This window comes from Hemitrygon akajei, chromosome 10, assembly GCF_048418815.1.
Source record: "Hemitrygon akajei chromosome 10, sHemAka1.3, whole genome shotgun sequence".
NCBI lineage: Eukaryota > Metazoa > Chordata > Chondrichthyes > Myliobatiformes > Dasyatidae > Hemitrygon > Hemitrygon akajei.
The window spans coordinates 142101116-142127692 of NC_133133.1; the positions used below are offsets into that span (position 1 = coordinate 142101116).

General features: G+C 39.9%; 1 protein-coding gene across 8 annotated transcripts in view; it reads left to right on the plus strand.

The window, feature by feature from the left end:
- parvg (parvin, gamma) overlaps positions 1-23894 on the plus strand; it is a 35505-nt gene extending 11611 nt beyond the window's left edge. For 5 of the 8 annotated variants that reach the window (XM_073059163.1, XM_073059166.1, XM_073059164.1 and 2 more), the window contains 9 exons: positions 2184-2327; positions 5771-5886; positions 9278-9333; positions 10357-10388; positions 12050-12108; positions 14233-14301; positions 16551-16652; positions 17675-17747; positions 23528-23894. In XM_073059163.1, coding sequence (XP_072915264.1) covers positions 2184-2327; positions 5771-5886; positions 9278-9333; positions 10357-10388; positions 12050-12108; positions 14233-14301; positions 16551-16652; positions 17675-17747; positions 23528-23601 — 725 coding nt within the window. In that variant the 3' untranslated portion in view covers positions 23602-23894. Of the gene's footprint in view, positions 1-2183; positions 2328-5770; positions 5887-9277; positions 9334-10356; positions 10389-12049; positions 12109-14232; positions 14302-16550; positions 16653-17674; positions 17748-17930; positions 18296-23527 lie in introns of those variants that run through there. The other 3 variants (XM_073059167.1, XM_073059168.1, XM_073059169.1) reach the window with 3 other exon arrangements.
- The last annotated feature ends 2683 nt before the right edge of the window (positions 23895-26577 follow it).

Below are 26577 nucleotides of genomic sequence, written 5' to 3' on the forward strand. Positions count from 1 at the left end.
ACTTAGTAGGTCAAATGGCATTAGTGAAGAGAGAGAAATGGTCAATTATTAAGGTCAAGGACAGTCTACAGAATGGGAAAATTAAGAACACAGACATATTAAGTTGTGGAGGGGGATATTGGGAGGGGAATAGAATAGATGGAATGTCTCTGATCGACTGTAGACCAAGGTTGACAAGGTAACAGTTACTTTACAAAGCAGCATTTAGGGCAGAAGAATAAATAGAAATAGAAGGACAATCACATCAATGGAGAAGGAAAGGCATAAAGGGTGGATAACTGAAATTAGTAAATTATGTATTAAGTCCCAAGAGCTGTATTGAGCTCGACAGAAGCAATACTGTTCCGTGAGCTTATGTTTGGCATTGTTGTGGAAACATAGACAGAGCTCAAAGTGAGTGTGGAATGAGTGGTGCTGTCTGTAGAATGGTCACCCTCTCTCAATGTACCAAATGCATTTTGCTAAAATTAAAGAAGTTCAAGTGAATCACTTATTTACCAGTAGGACTATTTGGCTTTTTTTTTTGACACTGATCAACAGAAAAGGACTCTTTTGTGTCAAAGTGAAAACAGATCTCTACAAAGTGATCTAAATTAATTACAGAATTAAAACACAAAATAATTGATTGCATAAGTATTCACCCCCTTCAAGTTTGTGTTTATTAGATGCACCTTTAGCAGCAATTACAGCCTTGACTCTGTGCGATAGGTCTCTATCAGCATTGCACATCCAGACACTGCAAAATGTCCCTGTTCTCCTTTACAAAACTGCTCAAACTCTGCTAGAGCACATGGGGATCATGAGAGAAGAGCCCTTTGTAAGTCCAGCCACAAATCTTCAGTTGGATTGAGGTCTGGACTCTAACTTGGCCTCTCCAGAACATTAACTTTGTTGTTTTTAAGCCATTCCTGTGTAGCTTTGGTTTCATGCTTGGGGTCATTGCCTTGTTGAAAAACAATTTTTCTTCCAAGTCACAGTTCTCTTGCAGACTGCATCAGCTTTTCCTCCAGGATTTCCCTGTATTTTGCAGCATTCATCTTGCCATCTACCTTCACAAGCCTTCCAGGGCCTGCTGCGGAGAAGCACCCCCACAGCATAATGCAGTCACCACCATGCTCCACGGTAGGGATGGTGTGTTTTTAATGATGTACTGTGTTTGGCTTATGCCAAGCATAGCATTTAGTCTGGCCAAAATGCTCGATTTTCCAGCTGACTTCAGTCTTACACATGCATTCTGGCAAACTCGAGCCGAGATTTCACTTGAATTTGTTTTCAACAGTGGCTTTCTCTTTGCATTGGTGAAGCACCTGAGCAACAGTTCAAAACACAAAAAAACAACTGCAGATGCTGTGGATCAAAGAATATGTACACAACGCTGGAAGAACTCAGCAGGTCAGGCAGCATCTGTGAGACTGTATGCACAGTCCCTCCCACTTCAGCTACTGAAGCTTGAAATTCCTCCAGCGTTTTCATAGGTCTCTTGGTGGCCTCCCTCACTAGTCCCCTTCTTGCACTTACACTCAGTTTTTGAGGACAGCCTGCTCTAGTCAGATTTACAGCTGTGCCACATTCTTTCCATTTCTTGATGATTGACTTAACTCTACTCCAAGGGATATTCAGTGACTTGGAAATTTTCTTGTATCCATCTCCTGACCTGTGCTTTTCAGGAACTTTTTTGCAGAGTTGATTGGAGTGATCTTTTCTTTTCATGGTGTAGTTTTTGCCAGGATACTGACTCACCAGCAGTTTGACCTTCCTGATGCAGGTGTATTTTTACTACTAACAATTGAAACTCCTTGACTGCACATGGTGATCTCTATTTGACTAATTATGTGACTCTAAAACTAATTGGCTGCACCGGTGATGATTTGGTGTGTTATTTTAAAGGGGGGGGGGAATTCTTATGCAATCAATTATTTTGTGTTTTATATTTGTTTTGTAATTAATTTAGTCATGTTGTAGAGATCTGTTTTCACTTTGATACCAGTCTTTTTCTGTTGATCAGTGCCAAAAAAGCCAAATTAAGTCTCTGTTAATCAATATTGTAAAATAATAAAACATGAAAACTTCCAAGGGTGGGTATACACTTTTTATAGGCACTTGCATATACTGTAGTCAAACTTGAATTCGGAATGTGTACGCATTTTTGATTCTTGTTATAGCTTATTTTCTTTTATTATTAGTGCATTTGGGTAAAGTCAAGCTGGATGTAGAAGAAATTGCAATGTCTGATGGTGCACAGAAACAGAAACTGAATGCTGTGTTGGATAAAATCAATCAGCTTCTCCAAGTTACAAAGGATGACAGTCCGAACTGGAGTGTAGACTGTAAGTACACTGCAGAATGCTGATGAGTATTAGTTACACATGATAAATTTTCTAATTTGAAATTGAATAGTTAAACAGATGCTGAATGCCGGGCAGCAAGTGTGCTAAATGCCTTGATGCGTTAACTGGTTTTTGTTACACCGAGCATGAAAGGGAGTTCAAGCCCTATTGAACTCTGAGCCACATGGTGGCTGATGGATAGAAGGGGTAGAGTCTTGATGGGTAGTGGACAGAGTCAGCAGGAGGCTGGAAGATAAGTCATACAGGTTACCAACATGGAAATGGGTGACGTTGGCAATGAAGGTAAAGGAAAGAATGAGATGTAGCAGCTGAAGATCTCTTTTGTGGCGCTTAACAGAAACAGTTCAGATGAGCGTTTGGCTGTGGAGAATGAAGTATGGATAGCAAGGTTGAAAGTACAGCTGGTTGTCTGGTGAACCAAATTCTAAGAATTGTGTTTATCATTGGCATATTTTGTGAAATAAATTTCATAACATGCAGTATGTCAGTGATAAGAAACCTGCTTCTGATTCTAAGTTTGAAACAAATCTGTGCAAATGTTGAATTTGTATTTCATAGTTAAGTACTCCTTGTGTATCTGTGCACCTGTCTCTGTGTCTAAATTTTTTCTGCATAATCATTTTCACTCGTGTTTCTTACAACTGCAAAAGGTTCATAAAGACAGTAAAACAGGTCATCCAGGATTAAGGTAGGCTAGCTGCTTTGTGCAAAGGGGCAGAAAATTGGGCATGCAAAGTGGGTGACGTCCAAATTCACTGCATCTAAGAAACGCTTCATGGCTCCTTAATGCTTATGTGGTGTTTTATTTAATTTTCTCAGTTGCACAGTTTAAGTACAGATGGTCAAGCTGTGAGATGTCGTCATTCTCTGATGGAAGTGCCAGTTATACTTGGGGATAAAAAAAACTGCAAACAATTGACAGCTGACCCATGGCACTGAACTGAGAGATAAAGTTATTTGTTCCTCTTTCTAAATGTCTTGAAAGCGATTTAAATTTTGTTATTGTAGGAATCTGTGAAATTGTTGAGGACTGTCCTATGAAGGTGCATATACTGTACAATAATTTAAATCTGAAGAGTTTACGGCATGTCCTTTAAACAGGCACACATGGGTTAATTTCATGTAATTACCCATAGTATATAGGTGTGTGGTAAAATCTAGGGCAGCTGATGGGTAAGAAGGAAGAATTAGTGTAGATGGGTGCTTTTTAGTTGGTGCAGACTTATACGCAGAAGGGCTTGTTTCCATGCTATGTGACTAATTTGCCCAAGTTCACATCTGCATTGATGGAATAGAATGTATCTTGCTAACCTCATCATATGCGCACAGCAGATTTCTCTATTTTATAATCACACTGACCAAAACAACGAAGTGAAGGACATGCCTTTGCATAAGAAATTTGCCTAATGTCGATATCTTTAAATAATGCAGGCTATCATTATTCATGTATTGACAGCAATAATGTATACTTGTATTTTAAACTAGTTTCTGTTTTAATGCAAATAAATTGAATATTTGATTTGAGCCAGTCTGTATCTTGAATAAAATGGGATCCTACATGCAGTTGAGTAACACTTGTCAAAGGTAACGTTATCATCTTTGAGTCTTGCCTTAGCTTCCTTGCATATTAAAAAAGTCATGCATAATAATTAGGATCACAGGATCATTGCTAAAGTTGTGTAGCTTGTCCTGTTACGTCAGGGTAAGTATTATTGTGAAAATTGTAAAGTTTAACCATTTTATTTTTTGTAATGTTATTTCTGTGGTTTGCTATCATCCTTCATGAGAATATATTTGCTTAATCACCTGATTTATCTTGATTATAGCGGTGAAATCACTGACCAGATGTCTGGGTTGAACTATGTCCAAGAAGAACAGCTCAACATCATCCTAGATAATGCAAATTTCTTGATTAGCACTCTTCCAACACTTATTTAGCTCCACTGGCACACCATGTGATTGTGTGTATCCCATCTACATGATAGACTGCAGCTACTAAGCAGGGCTGCATCAACACCACCTCCCAACCCATGATCACTACTGCCTAGGACATGGACATCAGGTCCAAGGGAAGACCAGTATCTGCAGCTCCCCCTCCACCTCAGACATCAGACTATCTGCTGCTCCTTTGCTTGTGCTTCATCATCATTGAGGCAAAGCCCTAGAACTCCTTTCTCAAAGCCAGTGTATGAGTTCCTTCACCAGATAAACTGAGGCCAAAAGCAGTTGGTTCATTACCGTCTTAGTGGTGTTTAAGGATGGTCAGTAGATGATGACCTTGTCATTGAAGAACACATCCCACTAATGAATCATTAAAGCTTTTGGTTTAGAATCAAAATCCCAGTCTGTGTTTCGTTTGCTAGCTCTCTGGGGGAAGTTACATCATAGAGGAAGAAAGGTTCTTGTAGCATGGAAACAGATCAATAGCTCCTCATGTCCTCACTGACCAGGGGCATCCATCTGTATTAATCACATCGTCCAGCACTTGATCCATAACTTTCAATGTCAAGGTTATTCAATTTCACATCTAGGTACTTCCTAATGCTGTTAACGGCTCTAATTTTACTACTCTGCATTCTAGGTTAACGTCCCTCTCTGAGAATCTTCCTGAATTCTCTTCTAAATTCCTTTACCCAAAATAGTTTTATTCTGCCTCTGATAAGGGGAAAAATTACTGCAGTCTATCCTATCTCTACCCTTTCTGAATTTTGTATGCCTCAGTTATGTCCCCTCTTAATTTTTTCCACAGACCAACCCTCTACAGTTTCTCTTCATAGCTAAAATGCTCTGCCCCATGTTGGTGAATTTCCTGTGCACCTTCACCATTACTATCATATCCTTCCTATGGTGTGATGACTGGAACTGCACACACACGCTGGCTGAGCTCTGATCAAGGATTTACAAAGTTAGGGCATAGCCTCCCTGTTCTTGTGTTCAGAGGCAACTCGTATGCCATCTTAACCACATTATATACCTGCACGGCCACCTCCTTGGTTCTTTGAACTTGCATACCAAGATCCCTGCGTTCCTCAATATTCCTAAGAACCACTATTCAAGCTGCATGCCTTAGTGTCATTAGTACTCTTGAAATGCACCAGGGTGTGATGGAACTTTGCAAATGTCAAGCTTCAGGTTTTAATCACCCTGCTGAGTGAAATGGAAGTACCAACAGACTGAAGTGCTAAATAAAAAGTCAATTAGACTAAGCACTGCATTTTAATAGTGCTTTTTAAACTGTAAATATCAGTCTCATACTTTGCAACTGAGCAATAACAAGTGGATTGATACCATTTCCTATCTCCTGTATGGGTGGACCATGTAGAGAAGGACTTGTTAACACATTCATAGACAATGTTCGCTTATACCACAACTGAAAACTTCTGATTTCTCCATTGAAAGCTGTTGTTCTCTTTGACTTTCAGTGATCCATAACAAGGACCTGATTGCCACTTTGCATCTCTTGGTTGCCATTGCAAAGCATTTCAGACCTGATATTCACCTCCCAGAAAACGTGTGCGTGGAAACAATAATTCTTGAGGTAACTCCGCTGACAAATAGATTAGCTGGCTCAGATTGATCTTGATTCCAGATTACTGAAAATCTTACTGCTCATTCAACATTAGTTTTCTTTATACAGCAACGCTAACAGAAAGATGCATCCCCTCAGGCTGTTTTATTTCTGCAAGTAAAGTATGCATTATTGTAAAATGGTTTCAATGCCATCTGCTCCACATACCTCATTGACAGAAATGACTTGAAGCTTGTAATTTTTCATTACTCTAAGTGAGGTTTCCTTCAACAGGATGGATATTGTGAGCTGTTGTATGTTATTGGGATTCTCCTGAAAATTTACCCTGACCAGTCCCTTTTTAACAAGACATTAAAAGTTGCAAGAAGATCTTGACACAATGAAAACAGATGACCTGAAAATAACAAAATGTCAGACATTATCTGTGAAGAGACAAATAGAATGAATTTCATCAGAGGATAAAGTAGACCTGAAATATCCTCCCTTTCACTTTCTGTAGATGATTTTAAATGGTAACAAAGATGCTAGTTGCTACTTGCCATTTGAAATCTTCATTTCTAATGCCCTTTCTGGCAAATTAGTTTAAATCTAGTTGATAACGAGAGGAAAGTTGCTGCTATGGAAAATTTGAACCTTGCAAGCGATCTCAGTATCAAGTGTTCCAACTTATCTTGCTCAGCAGGCTCTGATACAGTCTTAGGGTAGTGTTGGGTTTCTGCAGTTCTTATCATAGCCGCTGGCCAATTTGGTCTAGTACTGTGGCACTATGCAATGAGGATGAAGATGTGCCTGAAAAAATCTGAATCAATTCCCAGCCATTCATTAGTAAAGTGATAGAAAATATCACAGAATTAAGATATGGCGTGCGCAGATAGATGAATTATTGACTAGATAATAAATTTTACTCCATTGATTGTCTGAAAGTGAGTGTTGAAGTTCTACTTCCCAGATGCGTTGAACCCTATCATTAGGCGACATGCGAGCATTCATTAACTGTTTATAAATGATAGCTATTAATCATTAAGATAGTACACAGGGCCTATATGTCCAAAGATAAATTGGCACATATTTTTCCTAATATAAGCCCTATTTATGACAGATGTAACGCAGAAGTGGCTACTGTTATATAACAACACCTTATATACCAGCTGGGTAGCCTCCAACCTGATGGCATGAACATTGACTTCTCTAACTTCCGTTAATACCCCTCCTCCCCTTCTTACCCCATCCCTGACATATTTAGTTGTTTGCCTGTTCTCCATCTCCCTCTGGTGCTCCCCCCCTCCTCCTTTCTTTCTCCTGAGGCCTCCCGTCCCATGATCCTTTCTCTTCTCCAGCTCTGTATCACTTTCGCCAATCACCTTTCCAGCTCTTAGCTTCATCCCACCCCCTCCGGTCTTCTCCTATCGTTTTGCCTTTCCCCCTCCCCCCACTACTTTCAAATCTCTTACTATCTTTCCTTTTGGTTAGTCCTGACGAAGGGTCTCAGCCCGAAACGTCGACAGCGCTTCTCCCTATAGATGCTGCCCGGCCTGCTGTGTTCTACCAGCATTTTGTGTGTGTTGTTGTTTGAATTTCCAGCATCTGCAGATTTCCTCATGTTTACTCTAACTCATATGTTTTAGTCATGTGTAAGCTTAAACAATTTTTGGAGGGATGTGTTTGGAATATTATCTAAAGTTATAGATGTGGATGTTCAACCTAATTCACTTACAGCAATTTTTGGGATTATTCCAGAGGAAGCAAGCAAAGTGTCTGCTTCCACTCAACATATGATAGCCTTTTCAACTTTACTGGCTAGGAGAGCTATTTTGCTACACTGGAAAGAATCTAACCCACCTACTGTTTTCTATTGGCTCTCCTCCATTATGTCATGTCTAAGCTTGGAGAAAATTAGAAGCCGGACATTTGATACATCCTTTAATTTTGAACAAGTCTGGTGACCCTTTATTCAATATTTTCAGATGATTTTATTTATTTTTTTATATATTTATTTTTCTTTACTCTTTTCGGAAAATCCTTATCCGTGAATGTTCGGAGATGACTGGAAGGATGTTTTTTTCCCCCCTCTCTCTCTTTTTTAAATTTTATCCTCAATTGGGCTGCCCAATCTTTCCTTTTCTTTCTTTTTTCTTTTTCTTTTCTTTCGTCTTAGTTAGTTGGTGGGTTTTTTTTTCCTTTATCAAATAAAATTTCCAATCCTTTTTTTATGATTGCTATGAGGGGTTGTAGTTTCTTTTTGACCATTGTATATATAACAGTGTAATATTTTACCTATCTGATTTTGACATTATATATTTTCTGTTTTTTAATTGCTGTTTATGTCTTTTATATTATCTGTTTGCTAAACTCCTCCTCTGATTTGTATATTCTTTATTTGAAAATCAATAAAAAGATTGAAAAATGAAGAAAATATCACAGAATTTGCTACACAGCAACCACGTGCAGCTCATTGGGTTCAGGGGTACAACAGGTCCACACAGTTTTGGACTTTATTCCTTTACCGATCCAAGTATGATTTTCAGAACTGATGGGTAAATATCTGTACCATTGGCGTACAAAAAGTCCTGGTAAAATTGAAATCACCATAAAGCAGGTGTTAAACACTAACGTAACAGGATTCATATCTAGTGGCGAGGAAGGTAGCTGTGTGTGTCGGAGGGTAGGTGTGGGCAACAATGCACAAGCTCCTCAGAATGATATTCTACATCCATTTGCCTTTTGCCACTTCTGCAATGACCTTAGTATGATCAGAAATCAAAGTGCTCACTGCTTATTGGCCAGTTTTTAGTTTAATTTCCAACCGGTCCAATAAGCAGTTTGTATTCACAAGCAGCAAGATGTAGACTGATGAGCCAGCAGTCTAATGGATACAGCACCATCTCGAAAGTCTTCCTAAGGTCGTCAACATCCTGAACTGAAAATATATCGTCATTCCTTCATTTTCTTTGAGTCATAAACCTGAAATTCCTAACACCTCTAAGATAACTTCAATAAAGAAACTCTACACATTCAAGGAAATGGTCAGTTTACCTTATCAAGGACAACAAATAATCATCTCAGCATTGATATATTGCTGAATGGAACTTGTTCTCATGAAGTTTGGATTCATCCTAGGTTCCAATCATAAAAAATGGCATATTGAAGTTTACTAATGATCCTGAAGAGAAATTATGTAACGTGACTAAATTGTGGAACAGAGACTAAAAAATAAGGAATTTCAATCCAATATTAGAATATTCCATCATTTCCATCCAGAGGAGTTTTACATAGTTCATTGACAAGTGAGATTTATAGGGAACTCTGCAGCATAAGAACTAATCACTAAATAAAGAGAAATATTTTGAAGTACTTGCAAGTCCACAATAATTTAAGCTGGTTGTTAATTTTGTTTTTCTAGATTGACAAAACAGGAATAAAAACAACAAAAGACTTGGAATATATCACAGAGGAAAGGTAAAATAGGATCTAAATGGTCATTTCATAAATATGGAAAATTCAACCTGTCAGATTGGAATAAAAATATATTTGTTCAAGGTGGACAATGAAAAAGCTGAGTCCAATAGGTCATTCACTCGAAATGCTGATCCTTTCTTATCACTGATACTATCTGATCTGCTGAGTGTTTCCGCCATTTCCTGTTGTTATATTTATGCTTGAGTTTATTTACCTAGCTTTCCAGTTGAATTTAAATATTTTCTTCAGTATAAATAAACCAGTTTGTAAGCATCACAGATGAAAGTTAATCCATATTGGTTTTAATTTGTAAGTTTGTTCATTAATATGTTAAAGGTAAACTAAGTAATTCAGTGGATTATATCCTTTCACCAAGGTGCTAGTTGTGAATCTGACTCAAATATATTTGACCTATTGCACTCTCACAAACTTGATCCTTTTATCATTGAGGTGATGAACTGGAAATCTCCTTGCTCTATTAGTGTAATAATGTTTAAAACCATTAGTCGTGAAATGGAGTTGGCAGACTCAACCTTTCCCCTTGTGCAAATATAATCACAGGTAAAAAAGTATTTGTTTTTAGATTGCTTAAGTCTGCTTCATATAGGCAGTTTTGTTCAGATTGCCGGTGGAAATTTTAATGTGGGAAATAGAAAGTATCACACTAGCATGGTACATGATAAATTTCTGAATTTATGGGACTGTGCCTGAGTTTGAGCAAAGTGAACCTTTGATCTGCTTTGAAGCTTGTAGATTAGCTGCAAGTCCTTGATAAAATGTATTCGCTTAAACAAGCAAAAGCCAATAAATTTCCAAAACTTCCTCAGTAAATTCAGAACTCAACTGTATTTTTTATAACACAGGTCATGAGGATCAGTACAGTATTAAGTCTTGCTGAGTGCTCCCCTTGTGCATTCTGAGCATGACTGATAAGCACTCTGATTGTAAATGTTTTATGTTTTGTTCACAGACCACAAAATAAGTTGAAATGGATTTTCATTTTTAAACAACTTTGTTTTCCAGGGCAGATGATAAAGAACAAAGTCAAATACAGGGTAAGATGTTAACATTTTGCTGATCCAAACTTCGTTGTTTACAAAGTAGAAAATGAAGCTAGAATCAAATCGAAAACTTTAAACTAGAGAACAAAGTTTTAAAAAAAATTCCCACAGGAACTGAAGCATAGATGATAACGCAGAATTCCACTCCACAAACCCTGTAGAAGATATTGTTTCTATGTTTTATTTGCTGCAGAATGTAGGTCCACTGTTCATATTTTTTTAAAGGCAATGTCGGATTTGAATGTTTAAGAAATAAAGGGTTCATGGTTATGTTAGATCTGTATGAAATAGAACTAGAGCCTTTTTCTCTTGATTTTTTGATACTTGTTGGAGTGTTATGAGGGGGTATCTTACCAGGTGGCTGGATTAATTTTCACTGAAGTTTGCCATGTCAGAGTATCCAGATGGCCATGGGTTCCAAATTGCACATGTACCTCTCCCTCAATGTCGCAAAAACAAAGGAGCTGGCTGTGGATTACAGGAGGAATGGAGATGGGCTAACCTCTATTGACATGAATGGATCTGGGGCTGAGAGGGCAAACAGCTTCACGTTCCTTGGCATCCACATCACTGAGAGTCTCACGTGGTCTATACACACCAGCTGTGTGGTGAAAAAGGTACCACAGTGCTTCTTTCACCTCAGGCGTTAGAGGAAGTTTGGTATGGACCCCCAAATCCTAAGAACTTTCTACAGGGGCACAATTGAGAGCATCCTGACGGGCTGCAACACTGTCTGATATGGGAACTGTACCTCCCTTAACCGCAGGATTCTTCAGAGAGTGATGCAGGCAGCCCAGCACATCTGTAGATGTGAACTTCCCATGATTCAGGACATTTACAAGGACAGGTGTGTAAAAAGGGCTCGAACACAATCTATTTCAGCTGCTAGCATCTGGGAAGCGGTTCCGCAGCATAAAAGACAGGAGCAACAGGCTCTGGGACAGCTTCTTCCACCAGACCATCAGACTGATGAACTCATGCTGATTTGAGTGTACTCTATATTACATTTACTGTTCTATTTATTATAAATTACTATGATTGCACATTGTACATTTAGATGGAGACGTAACGTAAACATTTTTACTCATGTATGTGAAGGATGTAAGAAATAAAGTCAGTTTAATACTGTGATGTGTGAGATGATGGGAGAAATGTTAAGCATTGAATTTGACATTCATTGCCACACTCTGGAGGGAGATAAATTTAAGAATGTTTTTTGATTGACCTTGTTGATGACAAAAAAGTAGGCATGGACGTAGTGAGCTGAAGGGCCCATTTCTTTACAACTCTACAAGAATAAATGCAACATACCCATATTGCCAAGAAACTGTTCAAGTATGATTCCTCAAATTCGGTTTTAGTATTAGCTAATTAATATTTTAAAACAAACTGAGCTGTGATGCAATGTGCTGCTTCAAACAACATTTTCCTATGTCCGTCTCATTTACAAGCAATGACTACTAACGTGGATTTGCTAGTATTTTATAAGTATACAAGCTTAGGATAGCTGGTTCTATAATAGGTTTATAGGAGTTGCTTTACAAATTAGAAACTTTGCTACTTTCACATTGAATTCTGACTATTTGAACTATCGTATAAAATGTACTTGTTCTGTGTAGAGATATTACTCTCACTGTTATACTTATGTTTTGAAGCAGACAACATTAACGACCTATTTAAGCTCGAGCCTGACAAAATAAAAGTAGTGCAACAGGTACTGTATTTTCACTTTAAATCTTCTCATGCCTTTTTTAATGTTATTCTCACCCCCCCCCCCATTTCCACATTAAGAACAGACTCTTTGACTTCTGATTATGTTGAAGTGCACATTATTGTTTGTGTACAGTTCCTTGGATAACAGCAGCCTTCGAGTAACTCGTGCCTAGGTGGTGACCACTGAGAAGTCACTTAATCAATCACTTGCTGACTTTAATCCTGCCCATACACACTGATTCAGATACACATCCACTTGGCAGAGAAATTGTACTGAGATCAAATTAAAACCTGATGATTTTAGAATAAAGCAGTTGTTGGGTACACTCTGCAGGTCATTTCCCTCCCCTTTCTCGAGTTAAACCTACTTAAAAGAATTGGCAAAGTGTGAAATGTTTGCACAAATTAATCTATTCCTGCAAGTAACAACTGTCCTTCATGCTTAATGTACATAGCCTTGCCAAAGTCAAAATGTTAAGGGCTTTTTGCCAATCAATGTCCTTTGCTTGTTTTGATGAGTGGCAGTTTGGCACTGGGGATGGCCTATTGCCTCTCAGCTCCAGAGACCTGACCCTCAGCTTATTTATTGTGCATGTAACTTTGTGGGTTTCTACTTGGTGCACCAGTTTCCTCCAAAAAGCTAAAGCTGAGTAGGTTGGAAGGGACTTGGTTTTCATAAGTTGCCCTGAGTGTAATGAAAGAGGGGGAGAATCATGGGGGTCAAGAGCGACAAGAAGGAGAAAGACTTGATGGGATTTTTGTAGTGTTATTCCAGGTGGCCAGTGTGGAAATGTGGTCCAAGGGCTCATTTCCATCCTGTGTGACTACTATTGTCAGAGACTTTGGCAGCTTATCTTAATACTGAGTGTTAGAAATAATGCACGGGAGGGGGTTGGAATTGTTAGGGTATGCATACAGGAAATGCTGATTGTGTTTCAAATAAATAAGTCAGCTGATGAAGGGTCTCGGCCCGAAACGTTGGCTACTCTTTTCTCACGGATGCTGCCTGACCTGCTGAGTTCTTCCAGCGTTGCGTACATATTCTTTGATCCACAGCATCTGCAGTTGTATTTTTGTGTTTTAAGTCAGCTGATCGACGTAGGATGCATCCCCAACTGCTGGGAACGTAGGGGCAGAGATGCAGAGCCTGTAGTCTTGCAATCCTCTGATAATAAAGGTCAACACCCCCAGTACTAAGGCCCTAGTTACACCCAGCTGTTCAGGTTATTGTCACTTACAAGGCTGATGCCAGATTCACAGAAAGGCTCTCTATTCCAAGTTGTGTGACAGGAATAGATTTAAAGTCATGTTAAAAACCCCTTGAGTCCTGGAATTTTCTGCCCCATGATCATGCCTCCTGAGTTCTGGAATTCTGTTACCCCATTATTAATTAAAGCGGACAAGTAGGATTTGGGAATGTTCTGAGAATGTTGGGACTGTGAATCAGAAGCACGAGGCCCGGTGTTTGTGGTGGAAGGAATGGACCACCTCACAATGTATCCATCCACCTGCATGGTCCACCACTACCTGTCCAGCCGTGAAATCTGTGGCTCTAGACTCAGGATGGACATTATTGCTCTTGAGTGACCTTTTAAGAACAGAGGATGTAGAGATTTACTTGTATTGTCCCAGAGATGAAGGGCTTCTGTTACAAGATAAGATTGGACAAGCTGTAGATTTTCTCCTTGCAACAGAGAAGGTTGAAAGGAAATTTGGGTGATGGCTGGTTTTGATGGTAACGGAAAGAAGCTGACCCCATCAGCAGATGGGGCATAGGTTTGAATGATGGACAATAAATGGGAGAAAAACACTTTTTGACAGACGATGTTATGAATGGTTCTCTCTGCCTATTAGGGAAGTGGATATTGAATCAATACTTTCAAATCAGAGTTAGTAGATACAGAAAATAGTTTTCAGGACCATGGAATACAATAGCCCTCTCTGGATTGCTCTACAAGGAGCTAACGTGGACTTAACTTTGTTTAGTTGGGTAAATGGCCGTGATCTTGGAAGTCACTGAAGCTTTGAAACCACTATAGTTTAACTTAGATCTGAGAGGCACTAATGATCTGGCTGAGTCAGTATTGGTGCAGAGCTGAACTGCTTGTTTTGTTTTCCTTTTTAGGCATTGCTTCATTTTGTCAACAAGCACGTGGGGAGGCTTGGTGTGACTGTGAAGGATCTTGGTTCACAGGTCTGTATGTCCTTTAGAAATGTTTGGTGAGCTTGTACAGTTAATCACAGCTAAGCCCATGGAAGGTCTAACATTTCTGCTGTAACTTTGGGACTTCCTACACTGAATGTAAAAACTTTTTTTGGAAGTGACTCCAGCAAGAGATTTATACTTTTAGCTCAGAAATATTATGATGGAAGCAGTATAGACAAATAGTAAATGCATCCAGTAATCTCTAGAACTGCTTCTCTAATGACAGGAAACAACAATTACATGCATTCATATTGATGCACCATCAATAACTCAGAGACGTGGGTTAAGGTAGGCTTTTATTGGCTGGAAGAAAGCACAAACAGCAAGCGACCACCACACAACATCCTGGAGACTGAGGAAGGGTCTGTGGCTCCAATTGCCTTTATACCGGGGTCTGTGGGAGGAGCCACAGGAGCAGTCAGCAGGGGGGGGGGGGGGGGCGTGTCCAGACAGGTATATGTAGAACTCTTAACAAATCAAAACACTCCAAGGCATTGGGACAGGTGTCCAAAAGTGGTGGCGGCATCTTTAAAAGGGGCAGAGAGGTGGAGTTGAAATTTAGAGAGCACTTCCAAAGCATGTCTGCCAGCAGTGGAAGTAAAAAGAGATTATAGTGTGGTGTTGTCATGATAACCAACCCCAGAATTCATTGTGAAAGAATCAACATTTTTGCTTCTTTATATTTTCAGACTGACTCCATAAAGATGTTCCATTGATTTTTGAAAGACACCAAACTAATTTCATTTTTTGACTTAAAAATATGCTTTTAGATGCTTCATTGCATCTCACACACAGCACAGTTTATTTATGGTGCATCTCCATTCAGCAACAGAGAAAGGTAGAGGAATCTTGGTCCAAGTAGAAATTGTGCATTTGGAGCAAGGTGTGAACAGATCAGTGATCTGTAAGTATGAACTGGGAGGTTACTCCAGTACACACCTTATTTCCTGGGTGCTTCCATACTACAGGCCACTGATATTTGGTCATGAAAAAGAAATAAACTATAGAATAGTATTTTTAAAAGGTCCACTGTAGGACTGCTGCACAGAAATGCTGACCAGGAACTTTGAATAAATAGCAAAAAGGAAAGTTCTGTGGTGAAATGTTTTTGTTCGTGTTTAAGAGATTAGAGTATTCTGAATGTAGCATCTAACAGAAGGATAACCTTTCCTTTTTCTCTACCCCACCTTGCTATGAGCTGAATCCTTCATCTGCTTACAGATGCCAGTCATCTGATAAGGCATGACCAATTCATCATTCTTCTGTGTTGGTTTTAGAAACATAGAAAACCTACAGCACAATACAGGCCCTTCAGCCCACAAAGTTGTGCTGAACATGTCCCTACCTTAGAAATTACTAGACTTCCCCATGGCCCTCTATTTTTCTAAGCTCCAAAAAGCTTAGGGTAAACTACACAGCCATAAGCAATAGTAACTGTAACTTCCACTCTGACTTAATACAAAATTTCATGCACTCTCTCCAGAACAACACACACAAAATTCAGCAAGTCGGGCAGCACCTAAGGAGAGGGATAAACCATCGATGTTTCAGGCCATGACCCTTCATCAGGACTGGAAAGGATTGGGGGAAAAAGATTTAGACATCTGATTTTCAGATGATGACAAGGAAGCATACAGGAGTGAGATAGATCGGTTGGTTGAATGGTATCGCAAGAACAACCTTGCACTTAGTCAGTAAGACCCCTCCACCACTGGATTTCTGAATGGACAATGAGCTCATGAACACCCCCTCATTATTTTTGCTTTCTTCTTGTACCATTTATATATGTTTTAAAATTATATTTATTATTATAATTTGTGATATATTTTATGTACTGCATAATACTGCTTCCACAAAACAATGAATTTCACTACATGCTGTATGTCAGTGATAATAAATCTGATTCTGCTTCTGGTAATTATGGCACATCCTCTTCCCTGGTGTCGAGCACATATAGACTCACATAACCCCATTACTGCAAGTGCTGTATATTTAGTCATTTTTCCTGCAGGCTTTCCTACACAACTATTTTATAAGAGAGTTGATTTTATCTAATAGTGTTTGAGTATAGTTTTAATTTCTATATGACTTGTACATTGTTTAACTCAGTACCAACAATACTCTATGGCTTGCCCATTTCTATCCAAGCAGAATTTTGTCACATCTAAACAGTTGTTTCATTATATAAAAATAAATTGTTTGACCTTTCCTAATTGTTTCTCTAACTATTTTACCAGTTTTCCAATGGAGTAATCTTGATTCTATTAATCGGACAGCTGGAAGGCTATTTCATTCATCTAAGCAAATACTATTTAAGCCCCTCAGATGACAAAGAAAAGGTGAGTTGACAAAAATTGTCCTGACCCCCTTGCACCTGTCTCTTTTAGGCTTTTTGCCACAGTGCTTAACTGCACAGGTGAAAGGAAAACCTCCATCAAGTTTCTGCAGTAGTCTTCTGATGGGGGTGTCGTGTGTACCGAGTAATTTGGTACGTTGCCACACCCTGAATGGGAAGAAGCCCCTATCCTTCTGCTCGGTTTCATAGCCTTCTGCCTCGTGGTCAAGATAAGAGTGCAACTCCCTTGGGAAAAGTTAATACACAAATGCAAACCATGTCGATCAGACTTGATACGCAGTTGAAAATATTAGTTCATATGTGACTTCTCCAGCTCACCCATTCAGTTGTAGATTTAAACGATGAAGGTTCAAAGTTAAAAGTAAAGTTATTATCAAAGTGCATATATGTCACTATATACAACCCTAACTTTCATTTTCTTGTGGGCATACTCAATAAATCCATAATAGAATCAGTGAAATTCTGCACCAACTTGGGTGTTCAACCAGTGTGCAAAAGGCTTTAAATTATGTCAATATAAAATAAATATTTAATAATAATTATAATAAATATTGAGAACATGAGATGAAGACTTGAAAATGAGTCCATAGGTTGTGGGAACATATCGATGATACGGCAAGTGGAAGTGGAATGAAGTCTATAAAGTATACCTCTTTTATGGCAATTAAATTCAGGACTGCATACCTTCAGTCTAAAATCCCTCCTCTTTAGTTGCATGGCTTAATTGATTAAACTATCCATGAGTTCTGCAAAATCTCAGTGCAATGCCTAGGAGTCAATCCAGATTTTTAATCTAAATTCTGTTGAATATTTCTACAGTTCTTGAGTGAAATCCTGGCCAATTACCCTCCCTTGTGCTCTGAGATTTTATACAAAAATAGAAAATGCTGGAAGCAGTTTTGAGTGGTTCTTGAAATGAAATTTCAGCTGTTTCCCCATGGATGTCACCTGGCCAGTAATTTGATTTAAGTCAAGATTTTATTTATCTGTTCTCCTTCACTGCAGCTTCACAACATCTCTTTTGTGCTGGAGCTTCTTGAAGACAGAGGACTGTTAAATTATCCAATCAATCCTCAAGGTCAGTGGAGATTTATCTAACTCTCGGTTCGCCTAGTGGCTTAATCTAGGGGCCCAGCCAAACTTGAGAAATCTTGTTTGGGTGGACACTGTGTGATGTGTTCCCCCGTTACAAATCAGTACCCTGAAATAACAAACAGTACGCAATATCGATTGTGATTTGTAATTTTTAATTTGACTATAGGTTAGTAAAGAAACACAAAAGAAAAAGAGCCCATTCTCATGAAACAGTGCAATGCGTAATGTTGGAGCTGACAGTTTTCCCGTCTGTTCGTTCTTCATCGATTTTCCTCTTGGGTGTCGACTCCTGACCCCGTTCCAAGTCCACTCCGTCCTGCAGACTACGACTTCCCTGTTCTGGCATCTTCTCTCTCCAACTTCGGCAGAACAAAAGACCACAAAGCCTTCACTCGGGCACACAAGAAAGGAAGACATCTTCCCTCAATGGCCCATGCACATTCCGTTATCTCTAGTCATAACCCAAGCACTGCTGCTACAAGAGAAGCCTTGCATTAGTATGAAGCATTACAGCGCGTTACATTTAGAAAAGAAAGATGGTAATTTTTCACTCTTGTTTGTTCAATATTAAGTTCATTATTATTATTACACTGCCAATAGAACAATTGTTATTACGCTTTCTTCAAGTCAAGTCAAGTTACTTTCATTGTCATTTCGACCATAACTGCTGGTATAGTACATAGTAAAAATTAGACAATGTTTTTCAGGACCCTGGTGTTACATGACACAGTACAAAAACTAGACTGAACTACGTAAAAAAAAACAACACAGAGAAAGCTAAATTAGACTACAGACCTACACAGGACTGCGTAAAGTGTACAAAAATAGTGCAGGCATTACAATAAATAAGAACCAGGATAATAGGGCAAGGTGTCAGTCCAGGCTTCTTTATATTTGCGTAACCTGTTCCCCTAACGAATGATGTGATATGAAGATTTTACAACAACTTTAGACTTTGCTGGGTTCTGTCAATATTTCAGTAGCAATGAATAATATCTTTGCCTTATCTGAGTAAAATGTAGCTTTACCGATTTGAGCCTACTGGAAGCCTAGTTATTGATTAAGAAAATGAAGACAATATGCTTGTTTCTACCCAAGTGGTTTTTTTGGTATACCTGAGGAATTATTTATTATCTGACAATGGACTAATCGATCTTTCCAAATTGAATATGTGCAGTTGTCTCCAATTATCTGAGTTCTATTCTGACCTCTGCCGTGGACTTTGTGGAGTTTGCACATTCTTCCTTTGATTTCAAGGGTTTGTTCCGTGTTCCCAGGTTTCATCTTGAATCCCAAGGGCATACAGATTGGAAGGTTAATGAGTTACTGTAAACTGCACTAAGTGTTGACAGAAAAATTGATGATGTTAATGGGCATGTGTGACAAAATAGGTTACAGGAAAATAAATGGGAGGGATGGGATGGCTCTGGGAGACAAGGAAATGTGTGAAATATTAGAAATGGAAAGGTTTCATATAGAAAATAATATTTAAAAATCCTTTTACAACAATCATTTTTATTGCTTTTGATGGACAACAAAATGATAGTGTCATATCCATGTAATTAGCTACAAACATAAAGAATTTGAGTGAGCCATTAATCTTTTGATCTTCCAAATGACATCTGAGGATGGCTGTGTCAGGCAATTTCAGTGACTGTTTAGTGCTTTAGTAATTCCCTTTCCTCTTGCTTATATAGCTGATGACACAAATCACCATAGCATTAAAATATTCTGGAATGATACGCGGTGCCATGGCAACATATCCACAGTTCCACTTGAATGCGCAGTATTCAATGGAGTAATCCAGAGGTAACAACAAAGTGCCTCAAGGTTAAAGTCATGCAGATAGTAAGCATACGACCTGTGTGTTAATGATTAGGTAACCCTGATTTTGTGTTGACATGAAGGAGAAACAGCTTTTTAAAAAACAATTGAAAATTTGCTAGCTCCTCAAGCGAATGCTGTGAAGTGCTGTTCATTATCAACAGTTCTGTTCGGAATGACCTTGTATAATTGCAGCATCTTTTCTACTCTAAATGGAGTGTCCATTTGCCACATGGATCCTTCAACTGCCCGTTCATTTCAAACTAGTACAGCTTCTCACCTGTGACTTAAAGTGCATAGTCACCTCGTCTCAGCTGTCAATGGAGGGGTTGAACTATGGAATAATGTACATGCATGCTTTCTGTCAACAACAACCCTGTAACTCAATGGTCAGTTGCCAGAGAAATGCCAAAAACTCTGCAAACTCTCTGGTACCTTCCCCTAGCTGTATGCATTTCTGGCTGCCGTGCTATCGGAAAGAGAGGGTGCTGACAAGACTCACCAGGGTGTTGCATTGATTGGGTGGGCTTTGGTTAAGAGTGCTTTAGTTGGTAGTTGCAATGTATCAGCGATAAGAAGAGGAGACAAACGTCGATTGGGTTACAGTTGGAAACTGAGGAGTGACCTGACCAACTGAGGTATGAGAGCCATAGATAGGATAGTTGGTCAGTCTTTTTCCTAAGAGTAGATACATCAGCTGCCAGAGGGCATAGTTTTAAGGTGAAGAGGAAAGCTTAAGGAGATTTGTGAGGCATGTTTTTTGCACAGCTGAGGTAGCTGCCTGGAATGCCAGGGGAAGTAATAGAAGTGGATAAGAAGGTAACATTTAAGAGACACTTAGACAGGCACTTGACAATGCAAGGCCTAGACACATGCAGGCAAAATGTGTGCACATGAATTATATCAATAGGTACCATAGTCAGCATGAATATGGTGGGCCGAATGGCTGTTTCTGTGCTGTACAACTCTAGCTCTATCCAATTTATGAATTCTCCAGCCAGTCCTTCCTCATCAATATTTGTTGGCTTATGTAATTTGTGCCAATTCAATGTAACTTCCTAACCACGTCCTTTTACAGACTGTATGATCACCCTGGATCACACGCGTGAAATATGCTGTGGAATCTCAACCTACTCATCTGTGTGTTGACCACCATTCTCACGGGACGGCTGTTCATTTGAACAGTGTTATATGCACTGCCGTGGCACGGATCCACCTGACCTCCATCCATTTCTGAGACCGTTTTGTGGCCCTGAGCACTCCCCCCACCCTATGATCATCTTCTACCATTATTAAACTGATCTTGTGCCTTTTGTCCCTTGTAACTGAGTGCTTTCCCACCAAAAATGCTTTCAGGGACCACATGAGACATCATTGTGAACAAAGGAGGAGGCACCACCATACTCACTGTCACTGTGGATTCACATTTCATCCCTGAACAGCATATCCATAGCAGAGATCATTTTATGTGTCCCCTCAATGTGCCAGATTATTCTCTCATCAGTCAATTTATAAACTGACTGATGCTGTAGTGTCCGATATAATACAGTATAGACTTGACATTGCACCTCTTTATCTGGACCACAAAGTGATCTTCCTCATACACCCACACTGCTTCCCCAAGACTCGCTCAGTCTCTGCCTTGATATTTATACACTACATCCCTAACCTATCGCACTCCTCACCTTTTTTGCCCACCAGTTTAATCAATCTTCCCAGCTGGCGTTGTAGAAAGGACTGTGGTGGTGCAAGGTTGCAAGGTCTGAGATTCTGACGTTGACAAACAGAAAGGGGTGTTTGGGGATGAGTGGAGGGAGATGCAACAGAGCCTGAAGTTCCATGCTCAGGGCCTACAGATGGGTCAAAATGTAGACCTGATTTTGGCAGCAAGTTCATGAGAAGATATGGAGAGGAGTTTTACGTTTGATTGCTTTTGTGTATTTTGCTCAGAAATGCATTAATGAAGGGAACCAGGCAGAGGTTTTATAAGGAAAACACAAAATGCTGGCAGAACTCAGCAGGCCCGACAGCATCTATGGGAGGAGGTAGTGACGACGTTTCGGGCCGAAACCCTTCATTGGGAGTGAAGTAACATGGGATGGTTGAGGGGGGATAAGAAGTGGGGGGAGAGATAAAGTAGAGAGCTGGGAAGTGATAGGCTGAAGGGAAATGGGCTGGGGGAAGGTGGAGAATTATGGGAAATAAAAGAGAAAGAAAGGTAGGGCTGGGGGGAGATTATAGAGAGGGGGGAAAAAGAGAGAGAAAGAGAACCAGACTAAAATTATAGATATGGATGGGGTAGGGGGGGCAGGGGTATCAATGGAGGTCTGTGAGTTGAATGTTCATGCCGGCAGGTAGGACGCTACCTAGGCGGGAGATAAGGTATTGCTCCATCGACCTGCGTGTGGCCTCATCTTGACGGTAGAGGAGGCCATGGACAGACATATTGGAGTGGGAGTGGTCTGTGGAATTGAAGTGTGTGGCCACAGGGAGATCCCGCCACTGCTGGAGGACTGAGTGCCGGTGTTCGGCGAAACGGTCTCCCAGTCTGCGGCGGGTCTCCCCAATGTATAAATGGCCACATCGGGAGCACCGGATACAGTATATCACCCCAGTTGACTCGCAGGTGAAGTGGTGCCTCACCTGAAAGGACTGTCTGGGGCCTAGGATGGTGGTGAGGGAAGAAGTGTGGGGGCAGGTGTAGTACTTCTTCCGTTTGCAGGGATAAGTGCCTGGAGTGAGGTTGGTGGGGAGGGATGGGGGGGATGAAGGGCCAAGAGAGTCGCGTAGGGATCGATCCCTGCGGAAAGCCGAGAGTGGGGGGGAGGGGAAGATGTGTCTGGTGGTGGGATCCCGTAGGAGGTGGCGGAAGTTACGGAGGATTATACGTTGGATCTGTAGGCTGGTAGGGTTATAGGTGAGGACCAGGGGGACTCTATCCCTGGTGGGCTGGCGGGGGGGATGGGGTGAGGGCAGAGGTGCGTGAAATACGGGAGATGCAATGGAGGGCAGAGTTGATAGTGGACGAAGGGAAGCCCCTTTCTTTAAAAAAGGAAGACATCTCCTTTGTCCTAGAATGAAAGGCCTCATCCTGAGAGCAGATGCGGCAGAGGCGGAGGAATCGAGAGAAAGGGATAGCATTTTTGCAGGAGACAGGGTGGGAGGAGGAATAGTCTAGGTAGCTGTGAGAGTCTGTAGGTTTGTAGTAGACATCGGTGGATAGGCTGTCTCCAGAGATAGAAATAGAAAGATCTAAAAAGGGGAGGGAGGTGTCGGAAATAGACCAGGTGATTTTGAGGGCGGGGTGAAAGTTGGAGGCGAAGTTAATGAAGTTGACAAGCTCAGCATGTGTGCAGGAAGCAGCACCGATGCAGTCGTCGATATAACGCAAGAACAGAGGAGGACAGATACCGGTGTAGGCTTGGAACATAGATTTCTCCACATGGCCGACAAAAAGGCAGGTGTAGCTAGGACCCATGCGGGTGCCCATGCTACACCTTTAGTTTGGAGGAAGTGGGAGGAGCCAAAATTGTTAAGGATGAGGACTAATTCCGCAAGGCGGAGAAGAGTGGTGATAGAGGGTGACTGGCTGGGTCTGGAATCCAGGAAGAAATGGAGAGCTTGGAGACCTTCCTGGTGGGGGATAGAGGTATATAGGGACTGGACGTCCATGGTAAAAATAAGGTTTTATAAGGCATTTATAAGCAAGTTATGGGGACGTGACTGAAAATCAAAATTAGGTTTGAGGTCAGAACATGTTCACTTGTGAAACAAATAATCAGTCATTAGGGGTGAGTTTGGTGATGAGTAAACCATATAGCGAGCTGGATGGTTTGATCAGCAGGAGATTCTTATTGATCAGAGAAGTGAAGATGGGCTTAGTCATCCCTTTGTGCTTGTGATTAAACTTTTAAAATCCTCCCTTCTCCTTTCTCACAGACATTATAAACTTGGACGTCAAAGCCACAATGCGGATCTTGCATTGCTTGTTTGCTAAGTATAAGGACAAGTGAAGACGGACTCAGGATTTCAAGCAGAATGAAAGGAAACTTCATTTGAGTTGATTGAAGATCATCAGAAGAAGAGTGAAAGGAAAGAGACTTGTGTTATAAAATGCTAAAGACATTTTTGTGGTGTAAGGTTTCATGCATCCTCTGCTTAAAATATTCAAACAATTACCTAATTATCTCCCCACAACTGGTTGAAATTAACTGTAGGACAAATTTGCTTCAATGTATAATTCATATAAATTTTATACAAACTGAGTTAAATCTATTTTAAATAAAATCTAATGGCAAATTACTGAGTTAATGTGCAGAAGTTAATCTAAGATCATTAAGAGCTGAATAACATTTCACAAAAGTAAATAATTCAGTCTTTGTTTAATTTTTTCTCTCATTGTCAGTGGGATTTAACACACCTCTATTTTCTCTGTTTCTGTTGCAATGAGTTTAATTGTATTGTGACTTTCTAAAATAGCATTTTTAAAGACTGTTCTGTCTAGCCGAGTACGTGAGGAATTATACTGGAGTAAGCTTGATGCTTCTGTGAATTTATTCACTTAACTACATCATTCATATTAAAGAAAATTATTGGTCCCAGTGAGCAGCCTGCACAGCATTTTCCTAGAGTAGAATTGGGCTACTTAGACAGAAATTTCTGATTTGTGATTTGAGTTTGGTTAGTTTAGCTGAAGCATGAGTTGAAGCAAATGAATTAGGTAGAGAGGGAAAAGTCAGAGGGACCATTCTAATGATCTTTACTGAACAGAGTGCAATCACAAATCAGCTAAGGATAACGTGAAGCTCAGTTTAGTCTCTGAATGGCAGAATGAAAGGACGAAGAGTGACCACAAGTAACTTCACTCTTGGTATTTTATCCCAATATAAATGATGGAGGAAGAGGGTGAGAATGCTGCTTATTAATACTGCTTAAACTCATGGGGTCCACATCCCAATGGTCTGCTCCTCATTGCAACAGGGATTTGGAGGAATGGAAATGAAATGTCCTGACAGACTCAGAATGAGCTTTGCTAGCTGTAAAAATTGTCAGGGATCTTTTAATGGTTTATAAATATCTGACAGTCAGAAAAATTTAGTGACATTGAAGCATACAGTTAAAGACACTTGTAACTCAGACACATGGCTAAAACAAAGTGATTAAAATGATTTATCCCTCCCCCCCTTGCTTGTTAACCCTTTGCCTATAATCCCTTTGCTACAGGAAGGATATCCAGGTCAGACTGGTGTAGGATTTAAGCTTCATCACGTTCTTGTAAGATACATTGAACATAATTTCCCCCACTGGACTGCAGGGAAGAGTGAATCGACAAAATTAACCTTGTGTGTTTGTTCAGACACAAGTACTGTAGAAATAGTAACATTATTCCAACCTATGGTGGCCCATAATTGCAGTTACAACAACTGATTGCAGGCTGTTCCAATCATAAATAGCAGTTAAGTAATCTAGCTCAGGTTTAAACAAAAGTTCATGAGAGGAAATGAGTGTTGTAAACCATTGTACCTCTCAAGCATAATATGTCGAAACTGTAAAAATAATGTACTGAAATCATCATGCGGATCGGTAGGATCAGGGCTAGAACATATAGATCAATATTACCTCAGAGACTATTTAGTTATTATTGTGAGAGCGTTGAGTTCATGTCTGGTTTCTAGGGGAGAGGACTTGAGCTATTTCTGAACTTGTGTAAGATGAAAACCTTCCTCATGAATGCTAATTAACTGAACATCAATCACAAAATTTGCATTGGGATATGGAGAGAAGCTTCATCTTATGATTAATAAGGCTACTTCTATACTTGTTTCATACAATAGCTTCAATATTTTAAAACATGGAGCAGTAAGATAGCTGCTCTGGAGCCTATCATTTGGAGTGTCTATCAGGAAGCAAGGGTAGTAAGTGCTAATGAGACTTTACCTAGCTAAAATTAGTGAGTGTAAAAGATTAAACAAGTGAATATGAAGAGCTTAGAAAGGAATGCAGACCTTTTCACCATTAATGAAGAGCAACTGATGGATATGGGTAGGATTTATCTGTGGAAATCACAATTTGCTCAGAACATGGAGAAACTGGGGATAGAGGTTCAACTGTTCAGTGAGCATAAACTGGAATTATTTTGGGGGTGGGGGAGAAACTCAAGCTGTATCAAAATGAATCTGTTGAGACTTGAAGTTCAATAGTTTCTAAATATGTTTAAGAAATCAGTAAACCTGTGCAGGTTCTTGAAAATTGAAAGTAAGACAGGAAGCATGCAGGAATTACTGGAACGATACTAGCACGGATAAAGCACTGGTTGATTGGCAGGAGGCAAAAGACTGGGAATAAAGGGATCCTTTTCTGGTTGGCTGCTGGTGACTAATGGTGTTCCACAGAGGTCTGTGTGGGACCGATTCAGTTTACGCTATGTGTCAATGATTTGGATTATGGAATTGATGGCTTTGTTGCAAAATTTGCAGACGTTACTGAGATAGGTCGATGGCAGGCAGTTTTGAGGAAACAGGGAGGCTGTAGAAGAGCTTAGACACATTAGGAGAATGGACAAAGAAATGGTAGATGGAATAGAGTGTTTAGAAGTGTGTGATCATGTACTTTAGTAGAAGAAGTGCAAGGCTTGACAATTTTCTAACTGGAGAGAAAATGCAAAAATCTGAGGCTTAAAGGTACTTGGGGATCTTTGTGAAAGATTCCCTAATGGTTAATTTGCAGGCTCAGTCTGTAGTGAGGAATGCAAATGTGATGTTCACATTCATTTCAAGAGGACTAGAATATAAAAGCAAGGATGTAATGCTGAGTTTTATGAAGCACCGGTGAGGCCTGACTTGAAGTTTTGTGAGCAGTTTCGGGCCCCTTAGAAAGAATGTGCTGAAATTGGAGAAGGTTCAAAGGAGGTTCACGAAAATGATTCCGGAATTAAATGGATTGTCATATGAAGAGCGTTTGATGGCACTGGGCCTGTATTCACTGGAATT